At 43.5% G+C, this 23,809-nt stretch overlaps 1 protein-coding gene across 1 annotated transcript in view; it reads left to right on the top strand.

Moving 5' to 3' along the window:
- Ppa1 (inorganic pyrophosphatase 1) overlaps positions 1 to 19,637 on the top strand; it is a 29,289-nt gene extending 9,652 nt beyond the window's left edge. Inside the window, exons 3-11 of the mRNA XM_075980162.1 lie at positions 1,130 to 1,183; positions 1,832 to 1,951; positions 5,981 to 6,067; positions 7,533 to 7,659; positions 11,473 to 11,600; positions 11,972 to 12,057; positions 15,247 to 15,316; positions 17,692 to 17,734; positions 19,310 to 19,637. Coding sequence (XP_075836277.1) covers positions 1,130 to 1,183; positions 1,832 to 1,951; positions 5,981 to 6,067; positions 7,533 to 7,659; positions 11,473 to 11,600; positions 11,972 to 12,057; positions 15,247 to 15,316; positions 17,692 to 17,734; positions 19,310 to 19,341 — 747 coding nt within the window. The 3' untranslated portion in view covers positions 19,342 to 19,637. The remainder of the gene's footprint in view (positions 1 to 1,129; positions 1,184 to 1,831; positions 1,952 to 5,980; positions 6,068 to 7,532; positions 7,660 to 11,472; positions 11,601 to 11,971; positions 12,058 to 15,246; positions 15,317 to 17,691; positions 17,735 to 19,309) is intronic.
- The last annotated feature ends 4,172 nt before the right edge of the window (positions 19,638 to 23,809 follow it).

Below are 23,809 nucleotides of genomic sequence, written 5' to 3'. Positions count from 1 at the left end.
TTGTAGCTTTGGAGCCTGTCCTGGAACTAGCTCTTGTAGACCAAGCTGGCCTCAAACTCACAGATATCCGCTTGCCTCTGCCTCCCGAGTGCTGGGATTAAAGGCATGCGCTACCACTGCCCCGTGAAACTCTTGTCTTTTTTGTGGTCCAGGATAGGACAGCTTCAAACTCATGATTCTCCTGTTCCTGTTGCCCTTGTTCTGGGGTCACGAATGGGTGCCACACCTGTCTGAAAGGTTTTACTTAAAAGCAATTGCAGATGGATCACAGGTACCCTCGTGAAGGCTGAAGACGGAAATACTTCAGTTCACAGCGAACTCACAGATCAGACAGCTCAGCGCTCAGTTCCAGCTAAAGAGCCTTTGTCAGATCCGTATCTGACTTGATATGTGCATTTCCACGCTGCTGGCATCTAGGGATTTTCGCTTGTGAATGTATCATTAACCGAAATGTATTATACCATCTGAGCTGTAATTATACTAGACCCCCTACCAGCTAAAATTTCAGAGTGCACTCCAATCGTTAATGTCGTAAGCGGCTAGTTCTGTTTGGAAGGCCTTCAGAAAGCAGCCCAGTTTGGAGAATCACGTCAGTAATCCAGCCGATTGATGTCGACATTGATGCTGAAGCAGGCCCAGGTTCTGGGCCAGTTCAGGGTTTGTCTTTTTGTTTTGTTTTGGTTTTTGGTTTTTTGAGACAGGGTAGCTTTGGGGCCTGTCCTGGAATTAGTTCTTATAGACCAGGCTGGCCTCAAACTCACAGAGATCCTCCTGCCTCTGCCTCCCGAGTGCTGGGATTAAAGGCGTGCGCCACACTGCCCAGCCCAGGTTTGTCTTCCAGAGCTCCTCTCAGGAACTCCCATACCTCCTCTGAGGAATTAGAGAACAGAGACTCCCAAATACTTTCTTATGAAAAATTTCAAGCACAGGAAAGTTCAGAGAATTACTTAGAGTGACGCAGCACCTGCCACCTGATTCTCCTCTCTGGGCTCCTGTGTTTGCTGTCTTCATCTACCGCTCTCTCCTACCTTTTGTTGATGCCTTTAACTTCAGTTGTCAGATGGAAGAAAGGGTGGAGACACTGAAATAACGGCAGGGTCTGCTTTTCTCACCGCCTCTGTCTTTCCAGGATGTTTTCCACATGGTGGTTGAGGTCCCACGCTGGTCAAATGCTAAAATGGAGGTAAGAGATCATCAGGCGTGGTGTATTAGCTATGTATGGATGTGTATGAGTGTGTGCCATGTTGCATGTTGAGGTCCCTGTGGAGGCCAGACAAGGGTGTAGGATCTGCTGTAACCCAAGGTACAGGCAGTTGTGAGCTGCCCAGCATAGGTGTTGGAACTGAACTGGATTCTTCAAGAACAGCAAGCTGTCTTAGTGCTGAGCTGTCTACCCAGCCCCCGTCTTTATTTGTTTTTGATAATTTAAACACTGGTATATGTGTGTAGAGGCTTCTATGCTGGCACACCTGTGGAGGACGGAGAACAACGTGTAGGTGTGGTCCTGGGGATCGAATCCAGGTAGTCAGGCTTGGTGGCGTGTCTTTCCCTGCTGAGCCGTCCTCCAGCACAGTGCTCTTTAATCCTGGAATTTATCCCAGCCCATATTACTTCTTTCTTTCTGGAATCAGTAAATATTCTTTTTCTCTTCTTGAGTGTTGCAATACACAAGTATATTTTCTGTAATAGTTACTGTGGGGCCATTAGTTCAGTTATCAGTGTGTTAGGGATGAAACAAGTAATTAAGGTGGAATTCAGGGACATAGATAAGTAATTGTTTCCTCTGATCCTATTCAAGTAGTGTCTCACAACCATCTGACCTTTGTTTCAGATTGCTACAAAGGATCCCTTAAATCCAATTAAGCAAGACGTGAAGAAAGGAAAGCTCCGCTATGTTGCAAACCTGTTCCCTTACAAAGGCTACATCTGGAACTACGGGGCCATCCCTCAGGTATGTCTCCAAGGTTCACTAAAGATGTACTTATTTAGCTTAGTAAAAATTAACTTGCTTTTTTGTTTTGTTTTGTTTTGTTCTTTTGTTTTTGAAGGCAGGGTTTCGTTATGTCCTAGTAGCCTTGGCTGTCCTGGAACTCTCTCTGGAGACCAAGCTGACTTCAAACTCTGCCTCTGCCTCATGAGTGCTGGGATTAAAGGTGTACTCCACCACCACCTGACCACAATTAACTTATTTTGTTCAAAAGTTTAAATGCAGAAAATGTTTGCTATCATAGAGCAGAAAAGCATTGGGTAGAATTATTTTAAAAATTTTAACGCTCCATTGAACAACTTATTTCCAAGGTTAGCTAAAAGGAATATGTTTCTGTTTAAATTCTGACTTTCTGAACTGTTTCTTTCTCTGTGGACTGTAGACTACAATGTAGTAATAGGGGCGGTGGCAGGGCTGTGTCCCCAACACCCCAGCCGCCGGTTGGGCGCCATTTGTAGTAATAAGGAGCGGCGGCAGGGTTGCGTCCCCAATACCCCAGCCGCCTGCCCTGCCCGGCTAGCTTATGCCCCGAAATAATTACACGGACACTGTATTCTTTTAAACACTGCTCTGGCCCATTTCTAATCATCTGTGTAGCGCCCCTAGGTGCGCTTACCGGGAAGATTCTAGCCTAAGTCCATCCTGGGTCGGAGCTTCATAGCGTGCGTCTTCCCTGGAGCAGGTAGCATGGCGTCTCTCCTGCGTCTGCTCCGGAGAGCGGAGCTGTGGAGTCTGACCTCACTTCCTCTTCCTCCCGGCATTCTGTTCTGTTTACTCCACCCACCTAAGGGTGGGCCTATCCAATGGGCCTAGCAGTTTCTTTATTGCTTAAACAATGAAATCAACAGATTGATATATGACACTCCCACATCACTACAATCTTTATAAATCTAGTAGCATGTGTGGTAAGTCAAGAGAGGATGGGTTAGCAGTTAAAGCCTTGCTTTCTAGCCAGGCGTGGGGGCACACACCTGGGATCCTAGTGGGATAGCCATCAGTTCGAGCAGACCATGGTCTAGATAGCCAGTTCTAGAATAGCCACAGCTACATGGTGAGACCTTGTCTCTGCAAACACAGCTAGAGCCAGTGAGATGACCTGGCAGTTGACGCCTACCACAGTGTGGCAGCCTGAGTCTGATCCCATGTCCCATGGTGGAAGGAGAGAACTGATTGCTACACTTGTCCTCCGACCTTCACGTGTTAGCCACGGCACATATCCCCACACAGAATCACACACACAAAATACATATAGTTTAAACTGGAATTACACAGCAACAGCCTGGATTTCTAGTCAGATACCACATATACATGCAATCTCAGCATTCCAGAGGCTGAAGCAAGACCAAGAGTGTGAAGCCCAGCCTGAGGGCTGGAGAGGTGGCTCAGTAGTTAAAAGCACTGGTTGCTCTTCCAGAGGTCCTGAGTTCAATTCCCAGCAACTACATGTTGGCTTAGAACCATCTGTAATGAGATCTGGTGCCCTCTTCTGTTGTGCAGATGAACAGGAAGATAGAACACTCTTTTTTTTTTTTTTTAAACCCGCCTGAACTTTAGCGACTTTCTTGTCACACACACACTGTTGGGTTCACGGGGTCACACAAAGATGGGGACAGACCACCAAGTCTAATAAACCATAAGCAAACTTTATTCCAGGAAGGAAAAGAAAAAAACCCACCACAGGGCACAAAAAGCTTACAGCTGAGACCACAGTCAGAAATGAGTTTGTAAGGCTGTGGCAAAGGCCGGTTTCTGAACCCACCTTCTTATAGTAAGGGGCACCAAGCATTAGCTCTGAACAAAGGAGTTTTTAAAATCTCGAGGTAAAACTCAGATACAGATTGCCTTTCTTAACAATCTTCATTAACAGAGCTTTTCAGGTAAACTAGTGTTTGTACTTAATCTGTTGTCTTCTCTGGTATTTCCTGGTAGCGTTTACTGAAGCCCTGTGCTCTCCCCTTTGATGCTGCCAGTTTCGCAGAGCAGGGAAAATGCATAATCCAGAGGTCGCGTATGTACCCACCTCCTAAAACTTAACTCAGCTCGTATCCGTCCTTAATCACGGACGGCTGGGGTGTCTGTCATCTTAGGCTAATTCTCAGTTTGTGAGAGGTGCTTTTGCCTTGCAAACAGAGCTATGGGCTGTAAAGCGGAGTAACCCACTGTAAACAGTTAATCTTTAAGCCGCCGAGAAAACTGCTGACAGCCTGCTCTCATTCTCCTAGGCTTAAACTTTATATTTCTTTATTCCTACATTCCTATTTCTTCAACACAAAACTAAACCAGATTTTGGTGCCAGACACACTAGTCTCCCGTAGTCCCTCGGAGTCATAAATCAGATATAACCTGTACAGCTATTTCAGAGGACAGAGCCTTAGTATCTGCCCATGTGCGTTCTTACTGCCGTGTAAGCTTCTGACTTCTCTTGAGATCAGATTCTTGGTGGCAAAATAATGATGAGCTCCTGTGTTCTTAAACAGGCAGCCTTGTTTGTCAATCTATCCCCAGCACATAGTAGGTTCTTTCTTAGTGTTTGGATAAAGAGTCATTAGACTTCTATCTCTGGCCAGGTGGTGGTGGCTGTGCACACTGTCAATCCCAGCACTTGGAGACAGGCAGACAGGTCTTCAGGTTCAAAAACAGCCAGGGCTACACAGAAAAATGCTGTCTCTTTTTTTTTTTTTAAAAAAAAGGCTTGTATCTGTTATTAGAGTAAGGGCATACGTTTGATCCTGTGACAGTTAGCACATGTTCAATTAGTTTTTTTCTGTGAGTAATGGTTTATTCATCATTAGGTAGAATTATTAAGTGGAAACCTTGTGAAACTCCACAAGTTATTCAGATATAGGTCAAACTCATCTAGTTTGTTGGGTAATCACAAAGTCATTTGTCTGCTCCAATTACAGCACTTTATTCTCCAGGTCAATTGCGTTGGTGTTTAGCTTTGAAGTGTGGCCCCTGTGGGGAAGCAGTGCAGAAGAGCTTCTTCCGGGGGCTGGCTTTTGCCTTCCCGTGCTGGAAGCAGCCTTCCTTTATCTCCGTTCCCTTTGTTCTTTTTCCTGCAGTTGAATGGGGAAGCCAATCCAAGTCATGAATGTGTTCTGCTTAGGAATAAAAGACGCTAACTAAACAGCTGAATTTCCACCTCACACCTGGCAGTGCACATCCGCTCTTTGTGAGATGCTCTGCCATGCCTCTGGCCCGCAATTTAGCAAAGAAAGAGAGCCAGTAATTTAAGCTTTTTAGCCTTGGCTCACAGCCAGCAGCTTTCAACATCAGAGGGTATCATTTCCATCTGAGGTTTGCTGCCTCCTCATCTGTGTTGGAGAAATTTATTATGAAGAGAATCCAGCTGATAGCAGATAGAGTAAATGCCTAGAACAGTTAATCAACATGTTTTTTTTTTTTTTATTTTCAGCGCTCGGGCTCAAATCCAAGGCCCTGCGCATGCTAGGCAAGTGCTTTCCCACGGAATTACATGTCCCAGCCCGTAATGTTTTTGACACAGGGTATTGCTGGGGAAGAACTCTGTGGCCTAGAAAGTGGGATTCTCCTGCCTCAACTCCAGGTGCTGGGATTGCAGGCATGCACCGTCATACCTTGACGTGTTTGGACTTACGTAGGATCATCTTCTGGGTTTGGTTTTTGGGCTTTGGAGTTTTTGAGATGGTATCTCACTATGTAGCCTTGCCTAGCCTGGAACTCGGGGATCCACCTGCCTGCCTCTGTCTCCTGGGATCAAAGGCATCTCTTGACACACCCAGCTTCATTCTCTGTTTTGAAGCTTAGATCTGGTTTAGCATTGCATGCATAATAGCTCCAGTATTTAATTAAAATTCTTCTGTATAGTTAAAGTTCTTGAATGGAAATTGTAAAAGTTTTAAAAACAGCTGAAGTTTATATTTTGCATCAAGACTCCTGTTGCTGGTTAGTGTCAAGCCTCCTTGGTCAGCGCGGGTATCTGAATGGTATGCTTTTATCCTCACTTTGTTTCAGACATGGGAAGACCCAGGACACAGTGACAAACACACTGGCTGTTGTGGTGACAATGACCCAATTGATGTTTGTGAAATTGGAAGCAAGGTAATGAAATCAAATTTTTTTCTGTGATATTAAAGTGAAATTAATAAATCGTACCAAAGTTTATACTTTGAAAATTATTGTGAGTAAAATATGAAATATGAGCATTAGTGAAATAGTCAGGCTTCCTAGAGTATTTGGGATGATCAGTGACTGAGTCCAGCCAAATAGCCCTTGATGCTAGAGGTACTGGTGGAAGGCTTCTGTCTGATGGGCTGCTATTCTAAAATTCAAGATCACAGGCTCAGCAAAGTAGTTAACAACCCAAACCAATATGTTACATTTTCAATTTCTGTCTGTGTTTAATTGTTGTCCTGGGGATTAAGTTCAGAGCCTCAGCAAGTGAGACGTATGGCTGACTTAATTCAGTGGCTCCTATGAAAGACAAAACGTATTTAAAGGGTGTGTCTAAAGCAAATCATAGAGGCCTTATTTAGCACAAAGAGGCTGTAAGAAACACCCCTGAGTTGAGTTTCCATAACCTACGTGGCAGCTCACACCTGTATGTAATGTAACTTCAGTTCTAGTGGAGCTGACAACCTCTTCTGGCCTTTGCAGGCACAAGGCACACACGTAGTACATATACATACATGTAGTCAAAATACACCATAAAAATAAATATATCTTAATTTATTTTTCTTTTTAAAGTATACAGAGCAGAGTGTAGTGGTGCACGCCTTTAATCTCAGCACTCGGGAGGCAGAAGCAGGTAGACCTCTTGAGTTTGAGGCCAGCCTGGGCTATAGAGTGAGTTCCCAGACAGCCAGGACTATGTAGAGAGAAGGTGTCTCAAACAAACAAAAAGAACACCGGTCCTGTATATACTGTTTTCAACCTAAGTAGGACTATTTATGTGGCTGGCTTTAAACTCCCAAGAGCTGGGCATAATGACACAGATGGTGACCTAGCACCCAGAAGGCTGAAGCAGGCTGATTGCAAGTTTGAAGCCAGCCTGGGATAGCAAATTCTAAGCTATCCTGAATACACAGGGAAGCTGTGTCTCACGGACAGTGCTGGTGAGATGGCTTGGTGGGTAAAGGTGCTTGCTATGGAAACCTGCTGCCCTGAGTTTGAGCCCCACAGCCCATGTGAAAATGGAAGGAAAGAATCGATTCTAACACAATTGTCCTCTGACCTCCACATGTGCAATGCAGTGGCTCATGGATAACCCCCTGCCTCCATCACACAGAAATAATAGTTTTCTGAGACAGGATCTCACTGTGTAGTCCTGGCTAGCTGGCCTTGAATGAAAAAAAAAAATCCATCTACTTCTGCCTACTAAATGCTAGGATTAAAGGTGTGTGTCATCATGGTTGGCAATAAAAGTACTTAAAAAAAAAAGACAAAAAAGAAAACAGATCAGGTGCAGAAAAAATTGACATCTTTCCTGCTTATTCTTATCACCAAAATAAAAGCTCCAGTTTCCCCCCTGCAGTGTGGTTTTGTTCTGACTCTGGTTATCTCGCAGGTGTGTACAAGAGGGGAGATCATCAAGGTGAAAGTTCTGGGCATACTGGCTATGATTGATGAAGGCGAAACCGACTGGAAAGTGATCGCCATTAACGTGGACGATCCAGACGCGGCTAATTATAACGGTAGGGAAATCTGAAGAGTGTACGGGAAAACCTTCTAATCCTTTGTTGTTCTTGTCGTCCTTCTGTGTAGCCTTTGTTGTCCTTGAACTTGCTACACAGACCAACTGTGGAGGTCTATTGCCTCTGCCTCCCACCTGCTGGATGAAGGTGTTCTGGAATTAAATTACCATTACTGGCACATTTAACCTGTGATAATGGAATTGTAAGGTCACGCCTTCAAGCTGTTAGGCAGGAGGAGTGACACATTCAACCATTGATGTTTTCCGACTACAGAACGGTTGGAGTTTAGCACTCCATCATAGTGGTTTTTATTTTTTATTTTTTTTCAGTGTTTGAGATACTATAAAACTTGCTATTTTGAAGCATGTAGTTTTGGGGAGTGTAGGAGGCGCTTGTGCATGTGGAAGCCATAGATCAACCTCGGGTGTCATTCTTTAGGGGCTCTCCTTGTCTTTTGAGACAGGCTCTCTCTTGTCTCAGATACAGAGCTCTCCAGTTAGGCTAGGCCGGCTGACAAGTTCCACTGGTCTGCCCAGCTCTCTCTTTGCTGGGCCATCTTCCCTAAGAGCTGGGAATAGAACTCAATCTTCATGTCTGTTTGTGAAACTATCTACAGAGCCTCTCAGCCTCTCTTGTTTTGTTTTTGGAGAGTCTAAACCAGGTTGGCTTTAAACTCTCTACCTGCCTTTGAGAGTCTTTTGTCTGCCTGTGTCTGTTATTCAAATGTAGATAACTTTAGGTGTGCTGCTGCTCCTGTGGTTAGAATTTGGGGGCCAGAGCCAGGAGGATCAGTAAGAGTTCAGGGTCCTTTTGTAACTGTAGAGAATGATCACACGCACCTCCTGCAAAGGGTTGTTATATGTATTCCTAGCCAGGCCAGCAAAAGATTGTCTCAAGTTCACCGAGGTGCTGGGATTGTAGGTATGTATTGGGACCCACACATCTGGTCAGTCAAGGGGTTTGGAAGGCCCTCTCAATAGTGATATCACCCCCTGGCATCCAAATCTGGGGTTCTTGCAACATTTACAGAGAGAAAGAAATCAAGGCTCCCTGGAGAAATGGTTGATTCCAATCTGGACGGACCAGTAGAACCAGTCATGACACGCTTTTAAAACGCGGTAAATGACACAGCCATCAAAGAGGCACGCTGAAATTTTGGATTGTAACCCAGAACAGATAACTAACCCATGAGACCACATAAATTAGTGAACAAATAAGCAACTGAGGAAGATAAATCTCTAATGCAAAATTCCAAGTAGTTTATATAGCTATGCTCCTCTCGAGGGGCGGAGCCTAATTCCTCTCTCATTGTAGGTTGTGAGAGCTAAGAGTACTGTGTGGGGGAATCGCTTTCCACCAGCGAAATACCTCCTCAGCCAGTGATTAAGGTCATCAGCAGGGGAGGGCTTCGTGAGCGTGGGCCCTGGAAATGATGTGCTTTGTATTTTAGTGTGCCTATGATCTCATGGACGCTGGGAAATGCAGTGATAGACGGGTTAGCTGCCTGCTAGAGGGGCCGTGTTTGAACTTGGTACGGTAGTATATTCAGGCCATTTGTTAGCCTTCTGTGTGCTGTTCTGATTGTGATGGGCAGGGTCTGTGTTCACATGCTCTGGCCACAGTTTGTAGAGCTGAGCCACTCACTGTTTCAGCTTTGATTTGCTCGGACTTTGGTTCCCAGCAATAGAGCTATAGACTCCTGAAAATTCCCTGGGACGTCAGTGCCATAGTGTAAGCTGTGTGCTGTTTTCACTGTGTGTCACCCTAAGGCAGTGTCTGTCTCTCTGCTTATCCCCATGCATCCCCTCCTCCTGCTGTTCCTGAGTGCTGTCATTGGTAACAACTCTATAAAGTAATAAAGTAATGTGGGGCCGGAGAGATGGCTCAGTAGTTGAGAGCAGTTGTTGCTCTTGCAAAGGACCTAGGTTCGGTTCCCAGCATAAGCACGTGGCTCACAATCTGTTCTAGGGAATCTGTTGTCACAGGCACCAAGCATGTATGTGTGGTGCTCATACATGCTAGCACAATAGTCACATAAAATAAAATGAATGAATCTAATTAAAATTTAGGTAATACGTTTTCCTGAGTTTTGAGAGATATTCTACAGAGCATGGCTCTTTGAGCCCTACGTTCTGAATGCTGAGATAACAGGTGTGCTCCTCTCCGCCCAGTCCATGCCGTCTAAGGGAGGAACCCAGGGCTTTGTATAAGTAGGCAAAGCTACATCCTCCTCCTATGAGGGTCATTTCCCAGTTCACAAGCTTTCCATACTTTTGTTTGTTTGTTTTTTGAGACAGGGTCTGACTATGGAGCTCTGGCTGGTCTGGAACTTGATATGTAGACCAGTTTGATCTTGAACTCACAGAGATCCACCTCTCTCTGCCTCCTTGCCGGGATTAAAAGCACGGGCCACCGTGCTTGGCTAGGTGTTCTTTAGGTAGATCAAAAATTGGAAAAACTGGACTAAAGCTTTCCTTCTTACTTTATTTCTTTTCTTTTCTTTTCTTCCCAAGACAGAGTTTCTCTGTAGCTTTGGGGCTTGTACTGGAACTCGCTCTGTAGATCAGGCTGGCCTCACACTCACAAAGATCCACCTGTGTGCACCACTGCTGCCCGGTTGCTGTCTTTTTTTCTTGTAACCCAGGAAGGCTTTGAACTTTAGATTCTCCTGCCTCCAGTCTCAGGATATGATTACAGGTGAACACCATTGTGCCCAGCTTTAAAGACATATTGTTTTGTATTGCTTCATTTTCTTTGTGTTGGGGGCTAGTCTCACTGTGTAGTCTGGGCTAGCTTTGAATCCTACATCTGACCACTTCAGCATCCTTGAATGTTGGAATTACAGCTGCATGCCACCATGCCCATCTTGACTTCTTAGTGCTTCTCTTGCTTGCGTGAGCAGAAATTTTGTGACTTAAAATGCCTATACTATCAAGCAGTCCACTTGAATTCAAAATGTCACTCATTGGTTAGGCAATTAACTCAATGGTGGAATGCTCGCCTAGCTTATACAAAGGCCTAGGTTTGAGCCCAGCGCCACAAAATAAGTCGGTTAGTTGTTTATTGTTGTTTTTCAAGGCAGAATCTCTGTGTATCCCTGGCTATCCTGGAATTTTCTCTGTAGACGAGGCTGGCTTTGAACTAGAAATCCACCTGCCTCTGACTCCTGAGTGCTGGGATTAAAGTTATGCACCATCACTCCTGCCTGGCTTCTTTATCTATTTTGATTTTTCAAGATGGGGTAATTAATTAGAATGTAGTAATCCATAATTATCAGTCTTTTGGTGTGTAATTAGCATGTGAGCCTCTGACATACAGCCTCAGCTTGCCTTTTTTAGTATTTCATACCTCCTTATAGGCATTAGGCTGCCTGCCAAACTGGTTTGATTATATCACCCTATTCATTTCTCTTGGCTCTACTAGCAGTTAGCCATGCTTGATCCTCTCTCTTTTTTCTTTTTTTCTTTTTTTTTTTTTTTGGTTTTTCGAGGCAGGGTTTCTCTGTGGTTTTGGAGCCTATCCTGGAACTAGCTCTTGTAGACCAGGCTGGTCTCAAACTCACAGAGATCCGCCTGCCTCTGCCTCCCGAGTGCTGGGATTAAAGGCGTGCGCCACCACCGCCCGGCATGATCCTCTCTCTTCAGCTCTCAGTGTCAGAGCTATTCACAGACACTGAATGATTTTCTTTTCTCAGCTCTGATATTATCTTGGCCTTTTTCATGTCTCTCCCAATGTAAGCACTTGATATTTTTTTTGTCGGATGCCTAAATAATTTCTTATGCATCATGCAATATGTTTATTTTCTCTCCTTAGATATTTCTGATGTCGAACGGCTGAAACCTGGCTACTTAGAAGCCACCGTTGACTGGTTTAGAAGGTATAAAGTTCCTGATGGAAAACCAGAAAATGAATTTGCGTTCAATGCAGAATTTAAAGACAAGGTAATGTATCTTTCAAAACTATAGTTTTAGACCATTTATATTGAGACTTATAATTAAAAGTATGTTCCCATCTAAAGATCCATGAAAGAGGGGGACCAGGAATATACTTTTGTAGTAGATGCTTGCCTAGTATACATAAGACCCTGGACTCGATCCCTAGTACCACTTCCCCAAAAATCAATCATATAAGACAATAAAGATGCAAGATAGTCTTGGCCTTTTATTTAAGTGCTCTCTTACTTTTTTAACAAAACTTTCTTTTGTTAATTCACTTCCTGACTGAAGAGATAATATCAAATTTTGAGAAAATGTAAGTGATGGGAAAAGACCTCCGTTTTACCATCCCAATTAATGCCTGTTTTCAATTACAGAATTTTGCAGTTGACATTATTAAAAGTACTCATGATTATTGGAAAGCATTAGTGACTAAGAAAATAGACGGGAAAGGAATCAGTTGGTAAGTGTTAACTCTTTTTCTGTCTTTAACACACAGTAGTCCAGTTTATATTAAATGTTTTAGAGATTGTAATGTTTCCAGTGGTCAGGATCTAGATAGGTGTTTACAGAATCTTTGCCTCTTATTCAAAGAACTAAAATAATGACAGAGTAAGTCTGTTCAAAGTGGAGCTATGATACCGATTAGAAAGGGATACACTGTTTGATAGATTAGGTCGTACGTTTACTTTCCCTATTGGACATGTCCCTTCTCATAATCATATGCATGCCTAATTGTGCATGGTCTTAAGATGCTAAATCGGGGATTCTCTCTAAAAGGTTATTATACCTTCCTACCCATATACTCAAAAGCAGTTTGTCAGTGGCTGTGGCTTCATTTTCTAGGAAGCAGGATTGGCTTCATTCCAGTCAGCTTTCTGGGGACCTGTAATCTGAGGACTTCCTGAGCTCTTTGGTGATCGATAATTATTGACTTGTACTAACTGCCACCAAGAAAACAGTCTTTACTATGCCAGTATCCACCATGCTCCTTGAGTTTACTCCCACTAGTAATAATAGTTAATGTTAATTGAGCAATTAATACTTGCCAAGCATAAAACAGATAGAGGAAGTTGAACTTAACCGAAGTCACTCCAGAATAAGTGTTGGTGCCTTTTCTTAAATACCTTAAATCCCAATACCAAAGGGGGAAAAAAACCAAAATAAACAAACAAAACAAAATATAGCCCTTAAGGTAGTTCATCAGGTAAAGGTGTTGAGGTCTAGCCTCAGTGGGGTTCACATGTTCCCGGGTAGGGATGTGTGGATTAGAAATGCCAGGCAGACAGAATAGAGATGAGAAAGAAAAAGACAGAGACTCAGAATAGAACCGCGAGGGCAACCCAGTGGATACTGAATTCATGGCGGTGATTTTTCATACGCTTATATACCTCAATCCAAGAAGGGGGTGGGGCAAAAGACTGCTTTAACACGACACAAAGAACAAGCAGGGCAATTACACCTCTTTAATACCTGAAACATCACGCAACTAATTCCTAAGTATTCTGTTGTTTAGGCGGGGATATGCAGTGACCACTCCTTAGGCCAAGCATCCTGTAGGCAGCCACTCCCTGGGTCAAACTTCTTGTCTTGCCTTGTAGGAGCAGGAATAGACCTCAACTCTCTGGCCTTTGTTCAAGGTAGAGCAGACCCATCTCTGTGGGCCTTTTTAATACCAAAAACACCAAGTGACCACACCCTAGGTCAAGCTATCTTTGTTAGTAGCCACACCTGAAGTCAGACCTCTTGTCTGTAGCCTTGAAGGAGCTAGAACAGGCCTGAGCTCTCTGACCCCCAAGTCAAGGTGAAACGACCCCCACTTGTGTGGGCTCCTACTTAAAGGCACTTTCTGCCAAGTCTGACTCTCATAATTTGTCCCCTAACGTGGTGCGTTATTTACACATATACACATACACAAAATAAATAAATGTTTGGATTTCTTTGTTTTTGTTAGTCAAGACAGTTTCTCTGTGTGGCCCTGGATGTTTTGGAACTGGCTCTGTAGATAGACCAGTCTGACCTCAAACTCAGAGATCTTGCCTGAGATTCTGCCTCTTCCTCCTGAGCACTGGGATTAAAGGCATGTGCTACTACTGCCCTACTGTTACACAATATAAATCCTAATTTAAAAATTAGCCCTAAGGCTGAGATGTAGCTCAGTTGGTGCTTGCCTGGCATGGGCACAAAGCCTTGGATGCCATCCAGTGTTGCATAAACCAGGTATGCTAGCTCATGCTTGTACTTCCAATAATCAGAAGTATCTCAAGTCCAAGGTCATCCTTACCCAATTTGAGGCCTACTTGTGCTACCAGAGTCCCCTGTCTCAAAGTAAATAATAAAATACAAGTTTTGAAGGGTTGGGAGTTAGCACTAGTTGAATGCTTTCCTAATACATGCAAGATCCCAGCTGCATAAAAATGAGTAAAAAAAAATAAAAATTATAATTTTCCCTGAAAGCACCTGTTTGTAGGCTCTGTCGTCTCTGTGTGTGCAGAATATTCTAAGTGATTAGGACTCTAGCATGCATAATTTGTTTCACGCTTTTTAATTTTATTTTATTTTATTTTATTTATTTATTTATTTTTTTTGGTTTTTCGAGACAGGGTTTCTCTGTGGTTTTGGAGCCTGTCCTGGAACTAGCTCTGTAGACCAGGCTGGTCTCGAACTCACAGAGATCCTCTTGCCTCTGCCTCCCGAGTGCTGGGATTAAAGGCGTGCGCCACCACCGCCCGGCGCTTTTTAATTTTAAAACTACATCTTAAGCATTTGTCCATTACAGTGTATAAGATTCCTTGATTGTCTAATCTATTTAGTGGATAAGCCTTTGTTTTTTTGTTTTGTTTTGTTGTTTATTTTTCAGCTGTATAATCCCAAAGAATGTCTAGTTTTTCGAGCTCTGCCTGCTTTTGCTTCCTGAGTGCTGGGAGTTAAGGCGTGTACTTTTTCTATCAGGAGTATCTGTACTTTACATGTTTCACCAACACTGATGGGAGCAGGGTGTTTTGTTAGATTCATATATTTTTTTTTAAAGAAACAGAATTGGGGGGGCTGGAGAGATGGCTCAGTGGTTAAGAGCATTGCCTGCTCTTCCAAAGGTCATGAGTTCAATTCCCAGCAACCACATGGTGGCTCACAACCATCTGTAATGAGGTCTGCTGCCCTCTTCTGGTCTGCAGACATACACACAGACAGAATATTGTATACTGTATACATAATAAATAAATAAATATTAAAAAAAAAAGAAACAGAATTGGGGGAGAAATGTTTCAGATTTTAATTTGCATTTCTCAGCTATTTAGTGAGTGCTACAGCAGATTTGATCTCCGATGATTAAGTCTAAATTATTAAGAGATTTGAACTACATCAGCTACAAGAACACGTGGACCTTGACCAGATAAATAATTAGGATGTTTAGGATAAGCAAGAATGCTTTCAATGAAACCGAATTTAAATGCTATCTGGTCTAGGCATGATGATACTGCCTTTAATCCCAGTATTCTCTGAGTTCCAGGCTAGCCAGGCTACATTATGAGACCTTGTGCTCCCCCCTCCCCACAAAGCCATCTGGTGTATTATCAACTTAGTTTTTTTGGATGGATGAGGAGACCGTGTTGTTCTTTTATCTTATTACTATGTTCACTTTACTCACTAGCATGAACACCACCGTGTCGGAGAGCCCCTTCAAGTGTGATCCTGATGCTGCCAAAGCCATTGTGGATGCTGTACGTAATCCTTTGCTTTTGAAAGATGACTCAGCGGCTGAGCGATAGGGTGCTCCAAGGGAAGAAGTACTTGTTGCAACTAGTATTTGAGTGTCATTTGTGTGCATATGACTGACATCTTGAGGTCAGAACTGTGAACACAGACAAGAATAGGCATTTGAGAGGGGAAAGCTGAAGAATGGTCATGGTCAACCCTAAGTGGTGCAGATACAAAGTAGGTGACGTGTAAAGTCCAGAGTGATTGTGAAAGACACACACACCCCCTCCCCCCCCAGTAACTCAAGAGAGACCGTCCTTGCTGCAATCATACAAGGTTTATTGACAGGAGCCAGTGCACTGGGGCCGAGACTCATAACCCACGCAGGAGAGGAGTTCAACCCCGAGTAGCTGGGAGAAGGGATATTTAAGGGAAGAAACCACAGCCCAGTAATCCAAAGGGTGTAGGGAGGGCATCATTGGAAAATTCCGAAAATACCAATGATCATTGAAAATTCTGAAAATACCAGTGATAATCACAAGGGGGTAACTCCCTGTTTCTCAAGATTACAATCTAACTTTATCTTCAGCTAGTTCCTGAAACAGTCACTGAACCAGCTAATCCTAGATTTTTGGCTCTTCCTCCTAGAGGGGTCTGGATTTATCCAGGTCTTTCAATTGCTCAATGTACTGGGTACTGTACAAGCCCATTACCTGTCAAACGTCTTCCACAAGAGACCAAATGGGAAGTTAGTTAACTTGCTTGTAGCCAAGACCATGAGAGTAAGCACACTGCAGGAGTCATTGCAAGAGCAATGTATACTACAAAACCGTCTCACAAGAAGTACAGTCCAGGACAGCAGCACCGGCTTTTATGGGATTTGTTTGTTTGTTTGTTTGTTTTGTTGTTTGAGATAGTCTCCCCATTTAGTCCTAACTACATAGAGCTCTGCCTACCTCTGCTTACTGAGTGCTGGGATTGGCAGTGATGGCACATGCTTTAATCCCAACACTCAAAAGGCAGAGGCAGGCAGATCTCAGTGAGTTCGAAGCCAGACTGGTTTACAGAGTGAGTTTCAGCACAGTCAGGCTTGTTTCACAGAAAAATCCTGTATCAAAAATCCAACAACAACAAAACCAACAATAAAATAATCTGATTTGGATTCAGCAGACGATTGAACTAGATCATTTGAAAATTATTTTCATTTATGGGGCTGGACAAGATAGCTCAGTAGTTTAGACCAGTTGCTGCTTTTGCAGAGTCCCAGGTTCTGTTTCCAGCACCCCATAGTGCCTTACAAGCACCTGTAACTCCAGCTCCACGGGATCCAACCTGGGCCCTTGCGTACACATGGTGCATAGATGTACATAGGCGAAACATTTCTAGACACAAAGGAAAAATAAATCTTTTTTTTTTTTTTTAAAGAAAAAATTCACGGGTGGTGGTGGCGCACGCCTTTAATCCCAGCACTCAGGAGGCAGAGGCAGGTGGATCTCTGTGAGTTCGAGACCAGCCTGGTCTACAGAGCTAGTTCCAGGACAGGCTCCAAAGCCACAGAGAAACCCTGTCTCAAAAAAACCAAAAAAGAAAAAATTCATTTATGCTATCAGGCAGCAAGCAAAAACAAATGAGGTCTGACTGACTTCCCAGGGCCTCATCAATGGGTCATTACAAAGGAAAATGACTTGGTGATGAACGCAGGGCATTTAGATTCATCTTCGTTTACACAGGAATCCTGACAGTGAGATGAACAGGAAAAACAAAACTGGGTGAGGTGGCTCAGGCACATTCTTTTGTGTGTGTTATTAAGAGACCTGGATGTGGGGTCTGGAGAAATGGTTAATTAGTTAAGAGCACTGCTTGGTCTTGCAGGGTTCAATTCCCAGCATCCTTGTGGTGGTTTACAACCATCCATAATTCTGGTTCAGGGATCTGGCTCCTGCTCTCATTTTCCACGGCCACCAGGAGCGCATGTGCTGCACATACATATTAAGGCAAAATACCCTATACATAAAATTAAGTAGCTCTTTTTTAAAAATTGAAAGAGACTTGTGTATAATGTATAATATATGATCTCTTAGCCCAGTGGTTCTCAACCTTCCTAATACTGTGACCCTCATGCTTGACCCCCCAACCATAAAATTATTCTATTGCTACTTCATAACTAATTTTTCTATGGTTATGAATCATAATGCAAATATCTGACATTTGACCCCAGAGGGGTGACAACCCACAGGTTAAGAACCCTGTCTTAGCAGATCACACTGTTGTTCCCATAAATTAGTTTTAGAGACTACAAATTGGTAGTCTCCTGTCTATTTTTCAATTTTACCAGTATACTTTTAACTTTCCCTCTAGTGGTTAGACTACGTTTTAATATTTTAATGTTTTGTTTTAGTTGCCACCACCATGTGAATCTGGCTGCTCACTACCAACAGATGGTAAGACCTGAGTCCACTACAGTTATTAGTTATGTGTTTGTATGAAGTTATATAGTACATATGTATTTTTTTACTTGGAAAATAGTTACATACAGTTATGGGTATAAGTTTTACTGTATGTTTATAATATGGAAAGCTTAAATCGAGTTAGCAAAATATCACCTTACATACTTATTTGTGGGCAAACATTAAAAATTACAGTTGTAGCTGCTTTGAAATATATAATGGGACCCAGGAGAGGATGGATGGATAGATAGACAGATAGACAGATAGATAGATAGATAGATAGATAGATAGATAGATAGATAGATAGATAGATAGAGATATATAGATAAGTATATATATACTATATAGATAGATATAGTGTGCTAACATGCTAGAAGATCTGTGTTTATTCCCCATCAGCAGGAAGAAGATATTAATAGGCAGTACATTATTAGTAGTATAGTCCCCATTCCCTTAAATAAAGCTGATTGCTGTGACTGGCGTGGGCTGTTTGATTAGCTCCTGTCTCCCCGTCCCATCAAGTCTCCTGCCGTCGGCCTCCAGCAACCTTTCCCCACTCTGCAGTTCAGTCAAGCTGTTTGTCTTTTTGCGCCTGTCTTTCCTTCACTTAGGAAGCTACACTAAAGCTCTGCAGTGTGTGTGCGGTGGGTGGGATGCTGCGTGCCACCATTCTCTTTTTCTTCCCTCTTCTTGATTTGTGTACTTGTATCCTCCCTGTGGCCACTGTGGGAGGGCTCAGCGTGGGCTATATCCTACGTTCTATGCAGACATGCCTGCTTGACTTGGAGAAGAGCTCTAAACCCTCTTTCAATCTTGGAAATCTCTGTGATAGGTGAGGTACTGCATACCTGTAATCCCAGCCCGCTGGAAGCTGAGGCAGAATGTTCACAGGCTGAAGGCCAGCTTGGGTTTCGCAGAAGGACCCTGCCTTGAAAAAAAAAGGAAAGGAAAGGAAAAGGAATCCAAATTTCTTCTTTGTTTTTTTAAGTCTGCTGCTTTAAAAAAAAAAAATTAAGCTGCCCTGGTGGTGTATACCCTAGTGCCTAAGTGTTTGAGGATAACTTGGACTCTATATTGAGTTTCAGATTAATCGAGCCTATAGGAGACCTAATCTCAAAACAGGGAGAGAAAGAAGGAAGGGAAAAGAATGAATGAGGAGCTGGGCAGTGGTGGTGCACACCTTTAATCAGGGCACTGGGGTAGGGGAGGGGGCAGAGACAGGTGGATTTTCATGAGTTCAAGGCTAGCCTGGTGTACCGAGTTCCAGGACAGGCTGCAAAGCTATAGATAAACTCTGTCTTGAAAAAAGCAAACAAAACAACAACAAAAAAAAGAAGAATTAGTGAGGAGACCCCGATATAAGCCTGTGCTAAGCACTAGCTTTTTGACTGTAGCTTTGCATGCATGTTCTAGAGGTCATGGATAGGAGCAGCCATGCAAAGGCCTGTAGTATTCCTTGATAGGCCAGCATTCTTCTGCTGAGCCACATCCTCAGCCTACTCTTTGTTATATGTTGATAATTTGCGTTCTTAGCAGAGACTAATTTGCATTTCTTTTTTCTGGCTACAGTGGATAAATGGTTCCATCACCAGAAAAACTGATGATGAGATGCCCTGGAATCCAAGCTGATCCTGCTGCATCCTCTTCGCCTGGAAGCATTAGATGCAAAAGTGTAGTAACGTTTCAAGGCTTTAAATTTCTGTAACTTGCCTAGTGAAGCAGATTCAGATTCTGCTGTGGCCAGTCCAATATGTTGAGAAGGTTAGCCATCCAGACACTTCACATCTCAACCAAGACAGCTTTTACACATGTTAACTCTCAAAGCCGTTGGCATGGAAGTACCACATATTGGATGTATATGTTTACTGTGTTAGGAAATAAAGTTATTTTGCTGAAACTTGGCTTAGGATATTTCTTATTCCAGTGTCAACATTACCAAGCAGGTGCGGGTACTGCAAAGTGTTAGTTTCCTAGCAGTAGTTCTAGAATTCCCTTTTACTAGATAAAAACTGCACAGTGGTGCGCACTTTTTTTTTTTTTTTTTTGATTTTTCGAGACAGGGTTTCTCCGTAGCTTTTGGTTCCTGTCCTGGAACTAGCTCTTGTAGACCAGGCTGGCCTCGAACTCACAGAGATCTGCCTGCCTCTGCCTCCCGAGTGCTGGGATTAAAGGCGTGCGCCACCACCGCCCGGCCATAGTGGTACGCACTTTTAACCCTCAAAGTGCATATCATGAGTTCAAGGCCAGCCTGGCCTACTTTGCAAGTTCTGGGCCAACTCGAGCAACATTGTAAGTGCTTATTTAGAAAAATAAGCTGTTCGTTTTGGGGCATGCGAGAATGGAATCTCTTGTGCACATAGACGTTCTGTTCTATACCTAGTTCCTGGGATCGCATTCCAAAGAAAACCCTATAAATTACTGTTGTGTTAGCAGAAAGCCAAACCTTTAACAAAAGTTAAAGTAAACGTGGCATTTACCTCTTTAATCAATAAACTGAGCCCTTCAGTCATTTGCATTGTACTGAGGTTACCAGCCAGAACAATTTTTGATGAGTTCATGGCCTTTGGAGCTAGGACGATCTGAACTTGAATCCAGGCTGATCTTATCAGTTCTGTACACAGGCAAGGTACAAACCACTAAACCTGTTTTCCTCATCTATAAAAATGGTCGGGTTATGACTTATAGTAAGTGTTCATATTTATTCAATCCAAACTTTATTATCCTGTGTATGTGCAGGTGTTATTGGCGGCTAGAGGCTTAGTAACTCCTGGAGCTGGAGTTCCAGGTGGTTGTGAGCTGCCTGATGTGGATGCTGGAAACTGAGCTCCAATCCTTTGCAAGAGCAGTCAGTGCGCACTCCTGACTGCCAAGCCAAGCTGTTCCCATTCTACTTTTTCTTTGAGGCGATCTCATTGGGCCTGGAGCTTGCTGATTTGGCTAGATTGGCTGGCCAGCAAGCCCTAGGGGTGCTCCTGTCTCCATTAGATGACGCACAAGGATGTCTCCCTGTTACTTTAGTTTGTCTTTTTGTCACGGCTTACAATGTTAAGCATCTCGTGTGCTTATTTCTCACCTGTGTTTCCTCTGTTAGTTTTATGTTACTGTGGCCAAATACCTGATAGAAAATCTAAAGGAAGAAAGGTTTATTTTGGCCTCACAGGTTTCAGGCCAAGCTTGGCTGGATCTGTTGCTGGGGGCCTGAGGTGAAGAATAATAAGACCTAATACTGATTGAGTGGAACCCTGTGGCAGTCAGGAAGCAGAGGCAAGAAGGGGCGGAGTAGAAGGTATAACTTCTAAGTTAATGTACCTAGTGATTGATCCCCACTTCTTACTCCACCATGTCCCAATAATGCCTTTGTGGGAATCCATTACTGAACTAGAATCCTCAAGATCTTTCTCTAGGCTTAATGCTGTGGTTCTAGCAATTCAAGAGACAAGGCCTGCATGGATTAAGAGTGAGTTCAAGGACAACTCGAGTAAAATAGTGGGACCCTGTTTCAAAAATGATTCTAGGGCCTGAAGAGATGGCTCAGTATATATGGATGCTTGCTGATCTTCCAGAGGACCTGAGCCCTTTTCCCAGCACACACGTCAGGTGTCAGGTGGATTACAGCACCTGTAACTCCAGCTCTTGAAGATAATGACTCTCTTCCGGCCAGTAGGGCTCGGTAGGGACTGCATTCAAATGCACAAACACAGCTAGAAAAAAACAGCTAGGGCTGGAGAGATGACACCAGCTGCTCTCTCAGAGGTCCTGAGTTCAGTTCCCCAGCAACCACATGGTATCTCACAAGCATCCATAATGATCTTTTCTGGTATATACATGCCATCAGAACATATATGCATAATAGATAAATCTTAAGAAAAAATATTCTAGATGGGCATGGTGTCGTACAACTTTAATTAATCTCAGTCCTTGGGAGACAGAGGTAGATAGATATTTAAGTTCAAGGTCAGCCTGGTCTATATATCAGGTTCTAGGCTAGGCTAACCAGGGCTTCATAGTGTGTGTGTGTGTGTGTGTGTGTGTGTGTGTGTTTGTGCGCGTGCGTGCGCACCTTGTGTCTTTAGAGGCCAGAAGAGGAAGTCAGATCCGCTGGAATTGGAGTTACTGAGAGTTGTGAGCTGCCATATGCGTCCTGGGAATGGAACCTAGGTCCTCTGGAAGAGCAGCCAGTATGAGCCATCTCTCCAGCCCCCAAAAGATTTATTTTTAACTGTGTATTTGTGTGTGTGTGTGTGCAGGGCAGGGCAGAAGAGGGCATTATTAGATCCCCTGGGGCAGTTGTGAGCCACTCGATCTGAAACCAAACTGAGGTCCTCCAAAAGAGCAAAACCATCTCTCCAACCCCCAAACTGACTTTTTGTTGTTTTTTTTTTAAACTTTTAATTGTGTGTATCTGTGTGCAGTTATATGGCATGAATGCAGTCCTGGTAAGTTACAGGATGTTGTGGGCTACCTGGTGTGGGTGCTTGAAATGGAACTCAGTCCTTAGTGAGAGCAGTAAGCCTTCTTAATCACTTAGCTGTCCCTCCAGTCCCAGTGTTGCTTAATCTTTAAACCTTGTTATAAAGCTTAAACAGTGTAACTTTGAACAATGTAACTTAGCAAACCACAAAATTACAGGAGCACACACTAAACACCTGAGCGCCACCCTCCTGAGCAGCCTATGCCCATGTCTTGGGTTCTGTGCTCTTTTTCTAAACCAATATCCCCCACCTGTCTTCTCAAACTTCGGTAAAGAAGTAGTTTTTCACCTATGGGTTGCAACCCTTTGGGGTCAAACGACCCTGTAGGGATAAGTCCCGCCCCTTAGGGGGCGTGTTCGCCTCGGGCTAATGTTTGCCTATAAATTTGGCGGAAGCTTGCTCCCAGCCACTACTTCTGCTTTCCTGGTCTCCATAGGAACGGTGGTTCTGTAAGTCTATTTCCCCATTAAAAGCTGTATATATTTTTACAATCTGTCTGTATCCATTTATGCCGTTACATTTTGGCGCCCAACGTTTGGATCACATGAAATGGGAAGTCCCACTCTAAATCTGGGCTACACTTTCTAGAGGCTGCCCACATAAAAGGACTTGGAAGAAAGAAGCTTTTGATTTTTCCTGTTTACCCCCACTCTCACTGGCAAATTCATCTGTTGGTGCTGAGGCATTTCTTCATTGATATTAGAACCTGCATCTGAGATTCCAACTTAGCCTGAAGGCTTTTGGCTCTCTAGCAGTTCCTAGATCCCCAGCAGCAGATTGGGACTGCTCAGGCATTCAGTCAGGTGGACTGAACAATTCCTCAATTCCTGGCCTTTCCCTTGGGAGACAGCCATTGTTGGACTGCTCAGATCACTGTCTGTAAGCCACTTTAGTCCATCCTCTTTTGATTATTTATGTATTTGGGGGCTGGAGAGATGGCTGAGCCTGGGTTCAATTCCCTATGGGGATCTAACACCCTCCTCTGGTCTCTGCAGGCACCAGGCATGCAAGTGGTACCTTCTTGCAAACAAAACCCATACATATAAATAATTTTTAAAAGTTATATTTGTATATTCATTCTTTCAGCTCTGTTCCTTTATTATTACATTGAGACAGGGTATCACCATGTACCTCTGGCTGGCCTGGAACTCAGAAATCATTAAGTCTCAGCCTCACAAGGGCTGAGATTAAAGGTGTACAGCCCAATGCCCGGACAGCTCTTTGAGAGCCCTGGCTAATCCAGTCAGCAAACCAGCGCCTTTACCTGATGAACCATTTTGTGAGCCCTACTTAAATATTTTGTTCATTGTGACTATCAGTACGTAGTTCATAGAACAGTAACGAGGGTTAAATTAGATGAAGCAACCCAGGTACTCAGTGTACTGCCTGGAACTGCTCAATAAACTCTTCCTGCTTTTTTAAGTTAAAAAAAATAAATAAAACCTTTCCTAAGGCAGGGAAAACAACTTAAAACAACGTCTTGGTGGCATCCACCAAGGCTAAGGTCACCAAGGTCAATACTGTCCTACAGTCTACCTATAAAAAGCAGCAGCCACCACTTCGGACGTCCGGGTGCGTCTGGAAACGCGCTGGGATT

This window comes from Microtus pennsylvanicus, chromosome 7 (assembly GCF_037038515.1).
Source record: "Microtus pennsylvanicus isolate mMicPen1 chromosome 7, mMicPen1.hap1, whole genome shotgun sequence".
NCBI classification, from domain to species: Eukaryota; Metazoa; Chordata; class Mammalia; order Rodentia; family Cricetidae; genus Microtus; species Microtus pennsylvanicus.
Note: the sequence above shows the minus strand (reverse complement) of the source record. Positions and strands in the feature narration are given on the sequence as shown.